The sequence below is a fragment of the Agelaius tricolor genome, unplaced genomic scaffold (assembly GCF_023055355.1).
Source record: "Agelaius tricolor isolate 1412-34295 unplaced genomic scaffold, bAgeTri1.0.p SCAF_6, whole genome shotgun sequence".
NCBI lineage: Eukaryota > Metazoa > Chordata > Aves > Passeriformes > Icteridae > Agelaius > Agelaius tricolor.
Genome location: NW_027269266.1, coordinates 38,467,132 through 38,487,258, shown reverse-complemented (window position 1 = coordinate 38,487,258; position 20,127 = coordinate 38,467,132). Strand labels below are relative to the sequence as shown.

Sequence of the window (20,127 nt, the reverse complement as noted above, 5' to 3'; positions counted from 1 at the left end):
CTAGCATAGGAGAACAGACTTCATGTGTGGCCAAAGGGCATCAAACACCCACACTTGTAGCTTAAGTGACAAGATGCAAAGGACAGGGGGATTCAGGCACAATAACCATGCCTGACAAACCAGAGAGGCACCACTGCATTACAGGAGGCACAGTTGTACAAGCTCCTCCATGAGCAGCAACTGCATCCAAGAGTTTGCCACAGGATATCCTGCAACAATCTCAGAGAGCAGCGTGACCCAGCTGGGCTAGTGCAGGTAGGTAACGCTCTCAGATCCCCTCACAAATTCATTTCAAAAGGATGCATGTGTCAACCTGAGCTTCATATCCTTTTTGACAAGGGCATATTACCTGATGGGGCTGTGAACTGGACCATCTGCTGTAGGAAGGAGCACCAGAAGTCTTGTTGGCTGTAGGTCTCTGCAAAAGAAAAGAAGGACACGTCAAATATTCATCCACACGTCCATCATACACACAGGCAACTTCGCCAATCTCAACCATGTAAATACCTATAGTAAAAAACAAAACACCAAAACCCTAAACAAGAGACCCAGAAACCACAAATATGAGACAGTTGCACAAAAATCACATAGACGGAAGCTTGATGAATTTGCAACCAATGCCCTTTTCAGCCTCGAACCTCAGGACCTCAATATTCACTTCAATCTGTACTTTGTCCCCTAGACTGCATATTTAAATGCTAAACCCATCCCTAAACTGAGCCTACAAACCCATCAGGCAGAGAATTTACTCAGATTAAGCAAACGTGCTGTAAAGGAAGAGCCACTGACATCACCTCTCTGGACTGGTGAAAAGCCTCTGACACTGTCCCACACCAGAGCCTTGGCTCTAAATTGGAGAGACACAGATTTGACAGACAGATCAACCAGCAGATAAAGAACTGGCAACAAGGTCACACTCAGCTGGGGTCAATGGCTCACTGTTCAAGTGGAGAACAGTGACACATGGTGGTTCTTATGGGCTGGAAGATTGAAAGGAGGGTGTCAAAACAAAATACTTATTCTTTCAGAATCACTTCACCTTACCCAAGTTTCATTTTTGAATATTTTTGGAATACGTAATGGATTATTTATACACCAACATTCTTTTTAAGAAAAACAGCCGTTAGGATTTATCACTACATTTCTTTCACCCACTTCTCTATTTTTTTCTCCAAAGCCCTAAGAAAAAAGACCATACTTTCACATCCATATCATGTGTGTCACATAGAGACTTTACAATCAAACTGCCTTTGATACTGAAGAAGAATCAATGCATTATGGCATCTAATACAACTCCATCAATTATTTTGTTACACATTATCTCTGGTTTCAAAATTATTTTATATCATCAACTTCAACACCATCTACACCCAGTTTAAGCTAGATTCTGGTGTAATAGAAGAGCTTCAAATCCACTCCTTACTTATGTGAATGTGGTGCTTAAAAAAAGAAAGAAAAACAACCAAATAAACACACTGGATACTACAGCAAATAACCAAGTTTCTTGCAAGCATATCACTACTATACTGTGTAAGCTCATGTATTACAAAATCTGCATGACAACAAGGCTAGTTATATCAGGAAGACCAGGTGGGTTTAAGTTTCTTTTGCATGAGATCTGAATTCAAACAGGCTTTCCAGACATACGATACTAATTTATCAGTACATTTTGTCACCAGCAGGATGCTAATAAGGGGGACAGATTCATATTTGAACCATATGGACATAAATTACTAAAAAAAAATGCATTTGTGACAACCATGTGAGATTTATACCACAATGTAGTACAGTCTTTGTAAGTATGAAAATAAATAGCTTATGGCTTTTAACACCCAAGGATATAGTACATTTCTATGCCAATTATAACCACCAGGGCTTATACATCATTACACATTCTAAAGCTGGCATGTCATTCTAACTAATGAGAAACAGCCACTGCTGGAATTGTATTTGTGTGTTAGTCTATCAAAAAGCAGTAATTTTACAAATTTAATTATTAGCATTACTGTATAGTGTATTTATCTTCTCCTAGACACCCTTAAAAGGATGGGCATTTTTAATGAACAGATACACCATGTAACAGAACAACACTTTTTTTTGATGGAAACTTCAGAAAAGACAAAGTGCACACAATGCTGGTCTCAGCTTTGTGAAAAACTATCTCCATCTGCTTCAGAAGAATGACCAGCCAATCTCTGAACAACAAGTTGAATAATGGGATAGCTGGAGTTTTTTCTAGAAGCACCTGGAAATCGTTTTCCAGCAAGATCCCTTTCCACAAGCACCACACACCTTTCTTAATTAATATATATGTAATGATGTCTGCCTTCAGTACCATCCAATAAAGCTGCATCTTCCTCCTGTCTAAACTCATAAATACCAGTCTGGGGTTTCATTACTCACTGCAATACCTTTAGTAGGTACATTTCCTCCACAGCAATCACTCTTTTGAACTTTTCTGTCTCAGTTTCAAGGACATCCGAAAGATAAATATTCCACAGAGAAACAGTACTGCAATATTACAGAGAAACAGGCAAATCCTTTCCAGGACAAACATCCAGCAAACAAATACTTCCCAAGACAAGGACAAAAGATGATTTTTCTTTTTTTTAATATTACAAAAAAGAAAATACTAGCACTTCAGAAGTACTTATTAGATGACTTTCATCTTCCAATATGATTAAGATGGCATTTTTAAAAAACTGCAAATAGTAGCATAAAAGATTTTACTTTCCCTATCCTTCCAAGATTTTTTTCCCCCCTTCTCCATTCACAGACCAAGAAGCAGGCTCACTTGCATGTTCCAAGGCAACCAGACTACCGGGTTATAGAGCAAAGGTTTGCACTGCTCACACACAGAAGCTTTTGTATTAGACTATTCAGAGTAGATTCTGAAATACCTAGAAGAAATTTTCATCCAAGCTTCTGTCCCAGTTCTAAAGGGCAACAGGAAAAAATCTGAAGGTCAGATCACAAACCCTGCTCATCTCAATGGTTAAAATATTTAAGGCAAGTGAAAAAACTATGCACAAGCAAACTCCAAATGCACACACCTCCACCCCTATTTTGCTGCAACCAGTAGAAATTAGACACCCACCTACCTCTAAGAATATGTCTCTTGATATCTAGCAGCTTAGGCCATAAGCCAGACCATATTCTCTGCTGGATGAACAGCTTTTGCATGCAGCTTACACGTCAAAGACCTCAAGGTATTACATTTTCACAAGCTATTTTACCAGGGAGAACACAGGCTGCATTCAGCCCTTTAAACCATATCCCTTTCTTCAGTTAAAATCGCCTCCCACATCACTCCTCCTTTTGAGAAAGAAGGAGCACAAACACAGGATATTTAAAAATGCTCCCTCTGGCACAATTAGCACTTTAGCACAAGCCCTGGACATAAACTTCCTCCCTGGTCTTGCAGAGCTCCCTAACAGCATCACTGAAACAACCTAAAGCAAACAGCCATCAACACCTCCAGAGCCTCTAGCAAGTCCCACTCTTAGCTACCTTTACTTCTATTCTGCTTCCCCAGCTCATTCCTGCTCCCTAAGCTGCCTCTAAGCCATATGCAGATACAAAAGCTCCTCCCCAACTATTAAAAACTAATTAAGACTGACTGTCCTAATTACCTGCTGTCCAAGCTGTTCCTTATGTCCTGGCCCTTCCCTCATTCCCTCCACCTGTGAACAGAGGTCAAACTCACTGAGCTGCAGATGAGCACCTGTTGTTTTAAAAGACCACAAAGTTTTGCTGAAAATTTTAGAAAAGTTTAAGACTCAGAGTAGACTGTACTTCCAAAGGCAGTAAGACTGGAAACTGGATGTGTGAGCTTTGTAAGTGAGATGGAAGTTGTGTGAAAAATGGAGAGGGAAGCTGGTGGTCTGCACACTGCTGCCCGGGCAGCAGTCAGTGTGAGGGGAGAAAAATCTGATGTATATTCAGGTGCAATGCTTCAAGTACTTAGCCAAACCTGAGCCTGAATGTGAGGAATGCTGATGAAACATCAGACTGCCTCCAAATCCTAGTGAGACCAAGAAAAAAAAGTACTTCTCACTCTCCTGAAGTGGCACAGATAAAAGAGCAAATGATGCAGTATATGTGCAAAGATGTTTTTTTTTATATGCAGTTCACAAGAAAACTGTTTTCTCAGAAGATTCCTACTACTGAACACAGTAAATAACATAGCAAGAAGCCAGGAAAAAGAACTTTTAAAAGAATACATGGAAATCAATACAATGGAGTATGGCTCAACAGGAGAGTTCAGGGAAACACATGTTACTATTTCATTCTTGGGATAAGGCTGTACAAGCTCCTCCATGAGCTTATTGCATGCAGTGATTGCATGCAATACAAGCCAAGAACATATACAGTCCCTAAATAATTCTTCAGTCAGTCAAGGAGAGCTCCAAGATAAGGCCACACTTCAAATTTATGAAAAAAAAGGCAGAGCCCAGAATTACAAATGTCATTACTCTGACATTATTTCTAAAAGCAAAAAAAGGAGTATATATTCTGATAACCAAGGCAACGTTTATAACTTGTTCTACACCCAAATAAACTTACAAAGTCTTGTGATGAGCATGGCAATTCATCCCATTAGTCTGCAAAAGTATCCTGAGATGGGATGATTTACTGTCTGGAAGTACCTGTCTCTTTCCATCCACTCACTGGAGAGAAAGGCTAAGCAGGCAGTTTAATTGAGACATCTAACTGGGGATGGCTAATGTTAGGTGAAATTAAATCTACCCACAGTCCCTGTTCTCCTTGCTACCAAGGGACCTAAGCAATTTGTCCTCTTCTACCTTTCAAAGGGTTATTATGGTAGCAAATTTGTTATGCAATCAGGGTACTTGTGAACTGCCTTGTGAACTCCCACAAACTGGGTTACTCTCCAAAATGCAGCTCATTGGTAAAGACATGAAACACTGTCTTGACTTGCAGGACTTAAAAATTTTTGGCTAGGCAAGAAGGGGAGAAAATTATTTTCTTTATAAATAGAGAAAATAAAATATGAAAAGAAATGGAACGTATACTAAATACTTAGTCATACCAAAACCATTTTTCTTCAAAGAAAATCTACTTATACCTGTAGTACTCTGAGAATACAATTGCAGTTACATAAACCACCAGTTCCTGAGCTCTTTGGCTTTCTGGCCTAAAACCTTGATGGCATTCAGCTGGTCTCTAGTTCATCTGGTTTACAAAAGATGCTGCTTCTTTAAAGAATATAGAGTCCAATTGCTTATGTATAGATGGATATGAAATTGAGGATATATTATGCACTGTCCAATATCTAGAATTCTTTTTTTCTTGTATTTGCTATGAAATTTTCCTGATTTTCTCTTAAATTAAAAAAAAAAAGTCATTTCCTGAACAAAGCTATAGAGATAGCTGACAACTCTGTAAGATGTTAAGGCACTGAAGTTCTTTCTCTGAAGTTTGTTTTCTTTTTTTAATGGAGTTTTATATATCTGTGACTTTTGCAAAGAGGAACCAGCAATGTTATGTTAAAAAGAAACAATATTCAGGGGGTGCTTCTTGTGAGACACAGGCCTTTGGGTTAACTTGTTTATTTTTTTTTCACAGCAGGAATTTATGAAGAAAACACGAGTGAAAAATAAAGTTTTAACTTCTCATACTATAAAGGGCTATAATATCCTTTATGACTGTCCAGGAAGGAATAATGAGCAAAGTCCTTTTGACATTAACCACAGCAGACTGCAGCAGTGGGAGCTGGTTTTTGAAGTATTGAGTTTTATTTCTTTTCACTTGTTGAGCTTATCCCACAACAATTCAGTACAGAAAATGACAAGTTATTAATTCCTATGTACAAGGTAAATAGAAATGGTGGCAATTTATATGATACTATCTGATCAAAAATGGTGCTTAGAGGAATTATAGAGTCTGAAATTTGAACCAGTAATATCTCATGAAACAACACAGACTTCATGTCTACATATCAATCCATACCTGTGTCTGGTCTGGCTCCAGACCCCCTTAAGCCATGCTGATTCTCTGTGTGAGGTACGACCTCACACACTTGATAATACTAAATCCTTTACAGCCTCTTCCTCACAAACATCATCTCAAGGGATCAGAGAAGTCAGCTCAGTGGAAAGGGTAGCTCTGTGCTTCCAATCTGGTATCACACCTGGTTCCACAGGGAGACAAACCCCAGTAAAGCCTGTTCATTACAAATGTGCTGCTCACCCATGAAGCCATTTTCACTTCTGTGCAATAAATACACACAATTCCTTGCTCCCTTCGAAACCTCATCCCATTTTTCAACAATACCAATACCATGCTGGAAATTCATGCTCTGAATATAAGACTAAAAAAAAAATTCCAAGTACTTTAAATATCCATGGTTTCTTCAAAACCCTAAAAGTTAAAAATCCTCCAGAACTTCCGGGAAAACTGCCTGCTTCCTAGTGATGCTAGCTCTACAAAATTGCAGAGTGATGAATTACAGATTTTTTTTTGTTAGAAAAAAAGAAGACAGGAAAAGATTATATAATCAGGTTAATAACAGGAATGTAATTTCATTACAGCCATGCAGCATTTTTTACCCCTCGACAGCGAACATTGCTGATCACAGGGTTAGGACGCGAAGCGAAGTGGGGTGATGTTGACAGCAGTGGAAGTATGGTAGGTGACATGACAACATGGTCTTCTCCTCCATGCAAAGAGTGCACAATGCATCCTTCAGCTTGCTTGGCAGCTGAGAGAATAGCACATGTCAGAGTGACATCATTGTTTTGCAGTGAGGAAGAGATGATGCAGGGGAATCACCAAGTATGTTGCTCCATAAAAGGGCAAAATCAGAAAGAAAACATTAAGAAGTCAGCCAATCTGGATAGAATGGCAGAATATAAAATGTAACAGAGTTGCAAGAGGTAAAGTTTGTAAGTAATGAAATACATTTATAAGTTGTGTATGAAAAAGTGTGTAGTGGGAAAACAATCTTTCCTTAACGCTGTTACACAATGTCATTCGGGATTACTTCCTCTAGTTTACAGAAATCAATGTTATGACAGGAAGAGACAGAGCAGGAGAGATATTGACTGAGCTGTCAACCATAGGAGTACATCTCTCTGAACCTATGGGTTTGGGCTTTGATGAAGCAAATGCATTCAATAGACACTTTTATAGGAACTCAGGCACTCACTCAAAGTACTCCCATTTCATATCCACTGTCTGGTCATGACCATCAACATAGTGACTCATAATTTTTGAGGTGAAATTGCCAAAAGTAGTATATGTCTATCACCCAGCCCCATCCATGGATACTTGACACCTAATAATTTGACATGGGCTCTGGACCATGGTGCATGTGTTGTCATGACATTGTGATTCCCTCTCTTTTTTCTCTTTCTCCACTCCTCTTTACTTATTTAATAGAGACATTGAAGAAGGAAAAGAGGAAACCTTCTAGATAAAGCCAGAGATAAAAATATCACATCTTCACAAACTCTCTTTACACTTACCAACCAGGAGCTTTATGCTAAAAAAAACCCAGACCTTCCCTACATGACCTCCCATATCCTACTTGATTGTTAAAAGTAATAATTAATGTATTTTAAGTTTCAAATTATGTATTTCAATGGTAATGAAGTCCACAGGCTTTTTATATCTCACAAATCAAATAAGAACTGATATTAGAAATTGTGTATTCGAAATCCATCTCAAACCACATCTACCTTAGCAGAACTGACAGGTCAAGCTCGAGCCAACAATACTGTAACCCCTAATTCCTTCTCCTTTCCAATTTTTAGTAAACAAATGAAGTGTAGCATCCTTGAAATCACAAACAAGCTGAACAACTGTTACTGTTGGTGAGAAGCAATAACATATTTCTTAGGAATTTTATCTGGTGAAAGAAATTATCTGTGGAGATGCTATAGACACCATGGTTTCTTATGCAGTCAGCACTTTCTTCCAAAGCCAGAGAGAGTTTGAAGATAAACTGCAAAGAGATTGAGGAACAACCTTCAGGTCTTCCAGACGGAGTTGACATAAAGTTGGCATTCTTACCCCATTAAATGTGCAATTAAGAAATTGTAAGAAAGTCACAAGACATAGAAACATGTAATTAGATAAAGAGGAGAAATCAGCTGGGAAAAAAAAAAGAAAAACAAAGAGACATTCAATAGTTTGAGGTCAAGAATTCCCCCAAACACTATGGAGAAAGTAGGGGTGCACAACACCACCATATGAGAGAAAATTTAGTTGCAAAGTGGTTTCTAAAGCAGCTGCTTTTGTGGAAAAAAAGATCGTGAGATAAGAACTAAGTGTAGTATCATGTTAAGCAATGTTCTATTATCAACAATCAGTAAGCTAAATGATGAACCAGGGAAGACCACAGTACCAGGACACCCACTCCTGTTGAAAGAATGCTCAAGGAAGTATAAGATGCGTTCTCAGAAGAACTTGGAACATTCGACATCTTTTATGTCCTTTAGACTCTCACCATTTTCCTGAGTAAATGAAAAGCTGGGGCACGAGGAGATATAGGGGAAGTGGTCACAGCACCAAGCCTGACAGGGTTCAAGAAGTGTTTGGACAAGGCTCTCAGGCACCTGGTGGGACTCTTGGGGATGGTTCTGTCCAGAGCCAGGAGTTGGACTTGATGATCCTTGTGGGTCCCTTCCAATTCAGGATATTCTGTGGTTCTATGATTCTATGACACAGAGAGTCTCGGCTATGGCAGAGAGCAAAAGGGGATTAGTTTTGTGGGACCAAAAGACTGAGGTTTCTTCAGAAGCTTGCACAGGCCTGTAAAAATGGAATTAACAGGTCTATGTTGATTTGAGATAAAGGAATAACACCAAGAACATAAAATAAATTGATTGTAATGAGAACTGTTCTATTTGAGCAGCTAATCTGAGAAAGATTATCTGTTCCATTTTAATAGCAGACAAGAAATATGAAAAGTGACCCAGAATCTTTGAGTAATATTGGATCTGAGGTATTAAAAGATAACAAAGTGACCACACTGAAAACTGGTACTGAGTAGGAAACTATCAGACATGCACTGTAGAGAGTATCAAAAAACATTAGAAGAACAAATGCAAATATAAAGACAATGGATGCTCTCATAAAGGCATGGGGGACCTTTCCTTTTTTGATTAATGTTCACCAAAGAAAATAAGAATTCATATTTATGCTTATATTGAAGATTATAATAAAGCCAGAACAGAGAATAGCCTTGATAAGACAATGCAAAAGACAACAATGCAGAAATTAAAGTAAAATATGGCATACAGTAGATGTAATAATCAGAATATTTTACATGTGTTTCAGTACTGGGAGGCAAGGACATGAATCATGAAGGTTCAGTAAAATACAAAAATAAAAATCTTTATTTGCAAACAATGCAATCATTGAAAGGTGGAGGAAGTACTATAATGATCTCTTTAATGGTGAGAGATGAAAGTGAACAACAAATGGTTATTTTGTAGATAAAGTAGTCATTCCCAGAAGAATCAGATTTTTAAAGGTAATTAGACATTCAGGAAAAATGCTGGCAATTCCTGCTAAATTATTAAGACTTGGATGCAATAAGCTTAGTCAAATTTTTTACAAGCTAATTTTGATAATATTTCCTAAGAGCAGAAAGAGAAAGTCACATTTCCAATTTCAAAACCAGGATGTATTGGAAATGTAGGAGTTGTTTTCATGTTTCTTCCCATTTCAACCTCAAAAATCTAGCTTTCATACCTTTTACAGACACATATTCTTTAAACACAGGAAACAGTGAGTGATGGCAGACATTGATATCTGGCAAAGAATTCCCTTCCAAGATTAGTCACAAAAAATGAAAACAAGCAATCACTTTTAGTTAGGCATTGTCTCCAGGAAAAATGCTGATATAAAGACAATTAAAGTGCAATTTCTTAGAGGATTTAGCAATAGTGGGTCCTTGGCCTGCAAGGAGAGTATCTGACATCTTGGAACATCACAGCACAAGTATGAGACTGTTATGTAGGAAATTGGATGCTTTTCAAGTAGAGATACAAGGAAATTTCTGCTCTGTTTCATAGCAATCCAATGCTAAAGTGGGGAGATGAAGAAGCCCCACACTTTTCAGATCAGTCCAGTCATTGGTTGGAAGGCACTGAAGCAGTCTGCCTCGACTTCTGAGTAAGAGACTGCTGCAGGAAAGACAAGGTCAGAAAAAGTGGTGGGTTTAGATCAGTGAACATGAATGATATTCAAGGATTGTAAAACCAGGTAAATTGCCTTGTAATGATAAGATTTTGAGCAAGCTTTCTGTCAGGCAATGAGGTTGCAATGAGCTTGGTAGCCTAAACAGCTGATGGCTTTAATAATAGTAGAAGTTCATGGGAGGAATAAATTCAATTATTTGCTGCTTTGAACCTAATGACAGAAGGAGAAATTTCTTTGTACAAAAGACTCTAAGAAGTCACCAAATTAAAAAAAGAGATCTCTTGACTAGATTGGCACATGTATTGCCTAATCACCAGGTGAGAAAAGCTGAGGAATGGAAGAGGTGACATTGTAGTGCAGTTTGACTGCAGTCAGTGCAAGCACAATATAACTGGCATGGGTGACAGCTGCTGTGGCTGGGATGTGGCACAGAGTTTGCTATCTGTCAACCACCACAGCAAACTTACTGAGCTCCTGGGTCCATGAAGTGATCTCATTTTGTTGTAGGTATTTCTAGAGAGAACTACTTAGCTGACTGTTCCGCACAGGATTCACACCACCACTCTTACTGCACAAGTGATGTGTTGAACACGGTTTTTATAGGGATTCTAGTCAAGCACGGTTTTTATAGGGATTCTAGTCATGCTTTTTTATGTAAATGCTGTGAAATCCTACACCTCTTGTCTCCACCTACCTTCCTCTTCTACCAGCAGCAGCTGTCAGGTGCTCCCTGTTCCAAGCCCCTGTGCTCACTCTCTGTGTCCAGGAGCATTCCTTCTCCTGTCGTGCAATCTAAACCCCAACACCACAGAAGGTGAGACAGGATTTCAGACCTGGCTGCCACTGCAAGAGGGGAGATGCAACAGTGGATAGAGCAGCAGTAACTGCAAAAATTTATCATCCCAGCTTCCTCAAATGCCCCTCCCTGCTCCGTGATCGAGGCACACCAGAGCAATAAATTCTTCTAAGAGCCCTTAAATCTATCACACTAATTGCTAAATGCAGAATAGCCATTCATCTTTTCCTGCTAACATGGTAACGCATGAATTTGCTGTAAGATTTTTTTTTTTCTAATGTTTCCTTATCATTAAACTATAAAATAAAAGAAAATGTAACATCACTGTCTACTCTGAGGCTAATGCTTTTTTTGAAGCCTGGAGAGGAGTTCAGCATGAAAATCATGAAAGATTAGGAGGACTGTCAGCACAAAGGGACAGATATTTTCTTGCTCTATTCACATGCAGTCTTAGCATTTAAAAATGCATGTGAATAACACTTATTTTTAGACTTCAGAAAGAATAAACAACACCCATATTTCCAGAAACTTCCTAATAACATTCTCCTAAAATTTCTTTCCAGAAATATCACAGAAAGTCTTCCTTCATTTAGCATTGAGAGTAAGTGAAATTGGACTGTATTTTACCAGAGGGGTCAAATATTTAAAATAATAATATCCTTTTCAGTTGGTTGATAAATATACATGGAGAGAAACTTCAATGAAAACACAGGCAATAATGAGGCAAACTTCAGACTGCAAGCTTGTCCTTTGTCAATTTGTTCAGCATACAGTAACCTTGTCAAATTAAGAAAATTCCACGTGTATTAGGAAAGGCTGCCCTCTTCAGACAAACTTAATAAAAGGTACACAGAAGTTCTGAGTGTCTTGAAGTTAAAATAAGAATGTGGTGAAATTAACTGTGCACTGTAATATTAGCATATTACCTTTCTTCTTAATAACAATTTGCTATCACATAAAGAAAAGCATTTTTTGTCATTAGCTAAATATTAATGTGTGGTTTTTTAGACTCACAACACACCCATTTATTCCATTTCTGTAAGCCTGCTATAACTTCAAATCATATGCTGAAATATAGACACACAATTAATTAAGAAATCTATTGAGTCTGAACTTTCCCTATGTCATGTTTTGTGCTGTCATATGGAAGAATAACACATTTTGCAGCACTGAATTTCTGTCACAGGGGAATTTTCATTAAACATGATAAAATTGCCTTTTTTCCTCTAACAAAACTTGGGGTTTAGAGAGGTTTTGATGTCCCTAATGATCTAAACTAGTGAGTGGAAAAAAGTCTTTGTCATCATGATTGGTGCTTTATACTTGATGGCTATTTTTAATTTCATTCATGAACAACTAGAAAAAAGCTTACTTAGACAGAAAGTAATTTTTTCTTTTCCTTGCTATTTGTCATCTGAGTGTCTTCACGGGTGAAATTGTGGATTTTTATCTTGCATCACACCAGGTGGCAAAACACAGGACTACCAGGTATTTTCCTGGTGAATATCATAGAATTTTCATAAGGAAGACCACCTGTATGAAGTAACTGTATTTGGGTTAATGACTGTAAATAACAGTTTCCAATTTACTGGGGAGGTGAGGTGGACATAAATATTTTTTATTGGTGTTTTACTTTGAAAACTGAAAGCTTCATCATAGAATCTTCTGAGGAGACCTAGAAATACATATGATGCTCCACAAGACCAAATCTAATACTTATCTATCCACATTTTTCAAGACCTTTACCAGGACCTGGAACTGTACCAGACAGAACAGACATTAACTCTCAATATAGCCCACTAAAGTTCTCCAGAACAGGGAGCAGGGAGCAGAGACAATTCTACTAAAAGATGGTCCTAAGATAGAAAGATACAAGGGATTTAGCTGCCAGTTTGATAAAGTCTCTCCATTCATTAGAAAAGCTCTTTTTTCTAGCTTTTCAGCAAAGCCTTCAATGTCATGATGTCTCAGGAGAACACACCTAAATGCTCAATAAGTTTGTGACTGCAAGATTGCTCTTTTCCTTGCAAAACACCTTTGGTGTTTTTTTTTTTTTATCTTGCCTCAAAGCATGATAAGTCCCATTCATTCTATATTCTTATCAAAAATTTGAATCATGTTTCCTTCCTCCTCCACCACATCATAAAGGCTTTCTGGACAACAGGTAATTTCATATATCATGTCCCTTTCCACAGGCAGCCTCTTCAGTCTCTGAAACAGGCAGTATTTCTAAGTTCACTTTAAAAAACTCCCCATGCCTTAACTTTAACCATGTGAAGAAGTCTCTCTGAAGGCTTGTGGGCCTTTTTTTCCCCTTTGTTAAATAGGATTTGGTTTAAGATGTACTTTAAGTTAAGAATTACTTAAATGCTTTGCTGAACTGAGGCCTGAAATGGGACTTTAATTTCCTTAACAACTCTCAGTATACCATTACTAGAATAAATGCAGAAAAATCAGACTTTCTGAAAAAATGTGTCTCGAGGGTGCTAGTACAAGCAAATTACGGAGCAGTTAAATAATGCCAAACTATAAATCTCATATCTACCAACACTTATCCATCTGTCTTACCACTATGCTAAGGAGTAGGTCTTTTTTAAAGACTGAGATGTTAGAGCTGGAAATGAATACTTGCCTTTTAGTCCCCTCCTATGCTATGGTATTCAGTTTCATGTATAATTGATGGGCTGAAATTTTAAGACAGACTGAGTAAATAAATTATGAGTATTCAAAATATCACTCTTTTGCCAATAAACCCCTGTTATTCTTCACACTGACTCAGCCACCTCTCATGCTGCTATCTTTATTTATAGGAATAGTATTTTCTGTGATTTGGTAGTATACACTTACTAAAATTATTTCAATGGAAATTATTTCAATGTCAAACATAACCATGATTTTTTAATAATCAAAACACAGCTTTGTTTGGGTATTTTTCCTTCATTCAATTGAGACACAGTGTAAAAGAAAGGCATATTAGTTGAATACCAGCATTTTTTATGCTATTGCTAGTTCTTGCACAATAGAATTCCAAAGAACTGTGCTGTAATTCTTTCCTGCAGTGAAACACAGGGGTGTCCACATTGGCATTCTTGAATTTTCTTAGGCCATTAAATCATAAGGCTGCCTGTACTATGCAGAGAGATTGGGTTATGAATTTTCTGAAGTGACAGATCCCGTTATATAAGCCACTGGTGAGTCTGGGAATGCCATTCAACATTTTCAGCTTTGGAATTAATTTTATTCTACTTTTTCCCATGAGAAAAATGAAAATGTTCACAATTTTACTGGTAAGGAGTGCAGTTTCCATGACAAAATCACATCCCTGGGAAAACCCCAAGTATTCCTTCCAGCTGTGGGTGTACAGAGGTGACAGCTGTGCACCTGATGAGACTTATTGGAAAACTCAAAAAAAGATGCTAAAATTAAAAGGCTGCTGGACAAGATAGCTGCAGCATATTTCTTGTAACAGGCAAGGCTAATGGACTTGAAAAAAATCTAAGAAATCGTTTTTGCAGAACGCAGTATAAGCCTCCTTTATATAAAAATAATGGTCTTTTCACACATGCAAGTCTTTCCATTGCCTTCAGGTCCAGGCTAGTGAGAGGGCTTGTCAGGTAAGCACACTGCCCTTCAGTATTACTGGAGTGGCATCAAAAGTGAACTGTAACCTAATTGTCTGATACTGCTTACAAAAGTTAATATCATATTCTTACACAATTTAGTTCGTTCAGTGACAAGCTGTAATCACAGCTTACTGAGTCCTTCCAGGACTCAGAAAGTAAATAACTGGAGCAGTAAGAACTCTTCTATGGACAGCAACTTTCAGTATAAAGAATTTGAACTGGTAAATGAACACATGCAAGTTTATTAACAGATAAAGAACACAAGAAGTGAACATTTGCAGTGAGATAGACATTCATTTTGAAAAATTAGAGGAAGCCAGTGTAAGTTCAGAGACAAGGCAAAGATTACTGATTTTCCTTAAATAAAAACAAGGAAGCAACCTAACTCTGTCCCAAATAATGGCTGACAAATTCACTCAATTTGGCCTGTGTCCCTTGTACCTTGGAGCTGGGATTTTCAAATTTCACTGGTAGGTGAATGTGAAATACCCCTTCGTTCCTTTGAAGAAGCCAGTCTGAAGCTGCAATGAGCCTGCAAATAGTGATTAGCATTTAAAGTGGCACCCTGAATAATAAAATGTCTTTGAGCTGGATTGTAATTTTCTGGAAGGGAAAGATATTCTTTACATTTACCTCACAGGAGACTAATTTTGGTCTTGTCCCGCTAAATGAGAGGTCACAAGGTATCAGCTCCAATGAATCTCTCCTAGGCTCTTCAGGTAATATTTAATTCTTGACATTTCATTTGCAAGTTTTCTGGAGGCTGTAGTTTGTGGCTCCCTGCCCTGTTCCCTTCCAGCCTGAAGAGCAGTACACGTGGTGAGCCAGGCTGCAGGAGGCTGCAGTGCCACCTTCCTGCTCCAAAGAGCTGCACCTCTTCCCAGGCAAGCCTGAATAACCAGCTCTGAAGTCTTTTTCCCAACACTCCAAAATCCTGCTCCCCACATCTGATGGGGATATGGGGCTGTGAGGGTTTTTGTGGTATCATCTGCACCTCTCCTAGCTGCTGAGACAAAGTTCATGGCAACCACTCACAGTGTTCAGCTCAGTCTTCAGCCAAGTATTTATTCAGTAAATGTTGTACCAGGCTAGTTAAGAGCACACAGGAAGGATTTATCGTGACATCAAACTGAAGCCTAGTAAAACCGAAATAACAAATGAAGAAACCCACAGCTAGGTAAAAACATCTGAATCCACAAGTGGGGAAGCGTTCAAACAGCAGTAAACTCTCATTCCTATCTGCTTCTGTGCAAGTAGTGTTAAACAAAAATGCCTAATGGAAACAAACCTAACCTGGGCAGGCTCTTTCAGGAGAGCAAATAGACAGAGAAGTCTCTTGATGCCCATGTAAACGTCATTACCTCTCTTTCTACCTCCTGCAGCAGCCCACACAAGGACTGGTCAAACAGTTCACAGAAAAGGGCAAGCGCAGGCTTCGGAGCTGTACGCTCCCCAGAGAAGAACTCCTCTGCTCTGCTTTTTAAAAGGCACAGTCTCCTGCTTTTCTACAGTAATCTTGAAATCCATCCCATTTTCCATGCTTGACTATAGAAATCCTCTCTGGATTCCCTGAAAGAAAAATATTAAGCAGAACACCCAAAGATTTTTAAAATACTGTAGCACTTGAGTCTCTGCCTGCCACTCAGTGAAACACAGCAATTTAAAATTACTGAAGCTCTTAAATTAAGTGCTTAAATTTGAAGGTGATCACCACTCTGAACATGAGAATTGTACAGCTATCTGAACTATCAAAGCTCTTCAATTTACTCCAAGCAAGTCATTTTTGGAAGTGATAAGGGAGTCTGTGATTGCCCAGACTGTACTGATTTAAAGCTTCTGCTCAGTTTTCTACTCCTTTTTAAAAGTATTTGAGTAATTCTGCTAGCTTATAGAAAGACTGTGCTGAACACATTTGAGCAGTTTGGGGGAATGTGTGTGACTTTTGTTTTGTTTGTAAGCAACCATTTTTGATCAGTATTTTCCTTCCGGAGTCATGTCAAACTAAGTCGTTTTACCTAACTCTTCAACAGTTGTGTGGAGATAAAAATTGAACACCCATATCCATTTTCAGTCTTCAATTCAATAGACAATGTACAATTTTCTGAGTGCACTGAAAGTGTCACTGCTTTGTAGCTACAAATTGAAACCTAGAATGCTCATCTCCAGGAAGCAATTATTAATATCTTTTTTTACAATTCAATATATTTATTCTTGCAATTTTGGCACACAGTGCCTTTTGAAAATATTTTCTTAAATGAACAATAACAGCTAGTTACCCTCTGTAATATATTATTCAGTGATGAAATACTTCCATTCCATACACAAACCTCTTACAGCTGCGAGGACTGTAGAAACACAAGAGATTCTAAAACTCCTGCATGATTCTTTCCTGTACCATCCAAAGTAGCTTCAGGCCAGAATGAGGCCTTGACAGGATTTTTGGTTTTTTTTTTTAATTTGGACAGCTTTCTACATATTCCCAGAATTGTTAAATATTGCACTATTTCCCACACTGCCTAAAGTTCAATTAGAAACATTCTTTCTGTAGGCCTTTTTCTTGTGCTCCTCCAACTGCCCCATGGCAGAGCTGTCACAGCTGATGCTCTGCTTTGATTCACAACTCCCAGCAAATATTTCCCATTTTCCTTGCTGAATAGCATTAATGATAAAGCACAATTATCTGAAAACTCTGATGAATTCTTGTATTTGTTATAAATTAATTCCACTTAATGACTCATATTTTTAAGGCACTCTATCTATCAGAAGTAACTTCTGAGCTGAAGATTTGTCAGTTAGCCTTCCACTTGTAGACCCTTGAAAATCAATTGCCTTTCAAGTGGAGGCACATTCTGGCTATTTGACAGCAGATCCTTTTATACATCTGTACTGACCCATAATCTATTGCAAAGGATGTGCATTAGCATTTGTATGCTCTGCCTCCTAAGATAACATGTGAGCTGGGATCTGGGGGGTTCTTGCTGCAATATCTGTTGGCTACTCACACCTGATGGATAACCAGCTCATATTTACAATGCTGTCTTGAATGTGTGGGGGGATTTTGGGGCTTTTTTTGCCATTTCAAGGACTTCTGTAACCAGCAAAATCTGAATCCAGTGAGTTTCTGAGTCATATGGTGCTTGTGCTGTATCCACCTACTTTTTCTTTTAATGGCCAGTCAAATGCCAGAGGTGAGATAATGCCACAATGCTTGACATTTATCTATTATCAAATCATTTGCTCAAGATTACACTGATTTAGCACCTCAATATTTTTATATTTTTACAGGTACACTGTGACACATCAAGATGTTTCAGAGTTATGTGTAAAGAAATCTGTCACGTGATTTCAGAAAAAGTATGAAGGTTTTTTTGAAGCTGTTTGATGTTCTCTTGATGATTAAACCTTGTGTGAAAAATGAGTTGCTGGGTTAATTTTCCATGTCAAAGTCCAGGCTGCAGCACTGCCATTTCTTTCATTTTGGTTTATATATCAATGTGGAAGAGTTTGCCCGTCATCAGAAGTGTAACAGTCATAGTTGCTTACTTTGTTAATTGCTATCACTTTTTGCATCTCTATTCTTTGACATTTTGGCTTTAATGCTGCATTTCACATTATTCTGTGGGATTTTTTCCTATTTCCCTACTTTACAGAAGAGTTCCATAATTTATCAGCCATCTTGTTCTCCCAACCATTTCCCCAGTGATATGAGCTTCATCTGAAATTTTCTCAAGTTTCTGAATGTTTATCATATCTTTCTACTGTACATGTAAAGCAAGTGAAGTAATAGTAATTCCTGAACAGTCAAAGTCTAAAAGCATTAATAGTTGAGCTGGTGCAGCTTAACCAACTGTTTGACCTTCTTGATTAAATGATCCATGTTGTTCCCTTCATTTCTACTCATGTTGCGTTGTACTACACTGTCCTTAAAACTTTTTGCTGTCCCTTACTTCGAAGGTATTTCTGAGCAGTTAATTTTTTTTTTTTTGTCTTGTTTCTTTACTGTCCCTCAGTTATGCAGACTTCAGATACACTTTTCTGAAAGTCAGTAACAGCTGTTGCAGCATCTATGATATGGTCATTCAAAAAATACAATGGCACATCAGGGCTGACTTGTGCAGGGCCTGAGACTCAACACACGTGGACTCCTTTCATTGGTACAGCCTGAAATGTGGGGTTTGTGTCTTGAATAGCCTTTTCCTTATGCTTTCTAAGGTTGTAAAAAAAAAATATTTGGAAAATAACTCCAAAGCATTTTTGGCCCTATTCTTTGCATTATAAACTGGGATCAAGCCCTTCTAGACTACCCTGGCAGAGCTTCCTTTAACCACTTTTTTTAAAACCTCTAATGCAGAGGCCTGAATGAGTGTCCCAGTGCCACAATTGCTCACTGTTCCTTCCCATCATTCATATATGTTTTGGAAGATGAAGTTTCCCCTCAGGCCTCTTTTTGCTAAATTAGACAAATCAGTTCCTTTACCTGATTTCCATAAGCAGGTTTTCTAATCCTCTTTTCCTGTTACTCTCCTCTGGGGTCTATCCAGGCTGTCTACTCTTAAGCCCATTTACCAAAAACCATATTTCAGCTGCAGTTACACCAGTTTCAGGAAGAGCAGAGCATATTTCCTGCCACTGAGAAAAAAAAGTTTAAACATACCACAGCTTCATTCTCATGTTTTTGTATCATCATAATAAAAGGGTGTGCTTTTTTTATGAATTTGTCCTTACCAAACAAAAAACTTCTAGCATCAACTCATCTACACCAGCTCACATTTTCAACAGTTGACCCAAATTTCCTTTCAGTAGAAGTTAAAACAATCAAAGCAATCCTTGGTGACTCTATATGGATGACTCCTATGACTTGTAGACAGCCAGATTTAACAATGATTTCCACCCACTCTGAACTCTGACATTGGGCACTGATTATTATTTTTTTCCTCATGCTGATCTAAAACACAGGGATGGTGTTTGCTGATTGCATTTCTCAATATATTTTGATTGCCTCAACTTTTGTTATTGCCATTATTGCAGAGATCCTGGCCTAGCAATGTTGTCAGTCAGAGCACGCTGGTGAGTAGCTCCACAGTCATAACTGGCTCTTAGCCTACGAGTGATGATGCTGTTTCTGCATTAATGTGATGCTCACTGAATAGTAACTATCTTGCACCCTTGGATATATTACAGATTTCCTCATTTTTAAAATGCTTTTTGTCAGCAGTGATGTTTGCACGCTACAAGGATTTAGGGCTTGCATTTGTCCATTTCTTTCATTGCCGCTATCAACCTTCATTATTGCAACTATAGCTCAAAATGCTCTAGAAATTCTCACACATACTTACCTTCAGTAAAGTCTGTTGTAGAGACCTGGCTTTCATAACAACTCATGGAAAGACTTGCAAAAATTGCCGAGTGCATTACCTTGCTTGTGTGACTACCTTAGTGTGCTTTTGATGCTTGACTTTATTTTGCTAATGAGTATAAGTTATAGAACTATCAATCACCTGCCAGTCTAGCAAAACAGTGAAATTCATTTCATCT

General features: G+C 38.1%; 1 protein-coding gene across 4 annotated transcripts in view; it reads right to left on the bottom strand.

Moving 5' to 3' along the window:
• The window catches only part of RBMS3 (RNA binding motif single stranded interacting protein 3), a 707,113-nt gene that overhangs the window by 601,378 nt on the left and 85,608 nt on the right, over positions 1 to 20,127 (bottom strand). For all 4 annotated transcript variants that reach the window (XM_071429410.1, XM_071429411.1, XM_071429414.1 and 1 more), the window contains one exon: positions 350 to 418. In XM_071429410.1, coding sequence (XP_071285511.1) covers positions 350 to 418 — 69 coding nt within the window. The remainder of the gene's footprint in view (positions 1 to 349; positions 419 to 20,127) is intronic.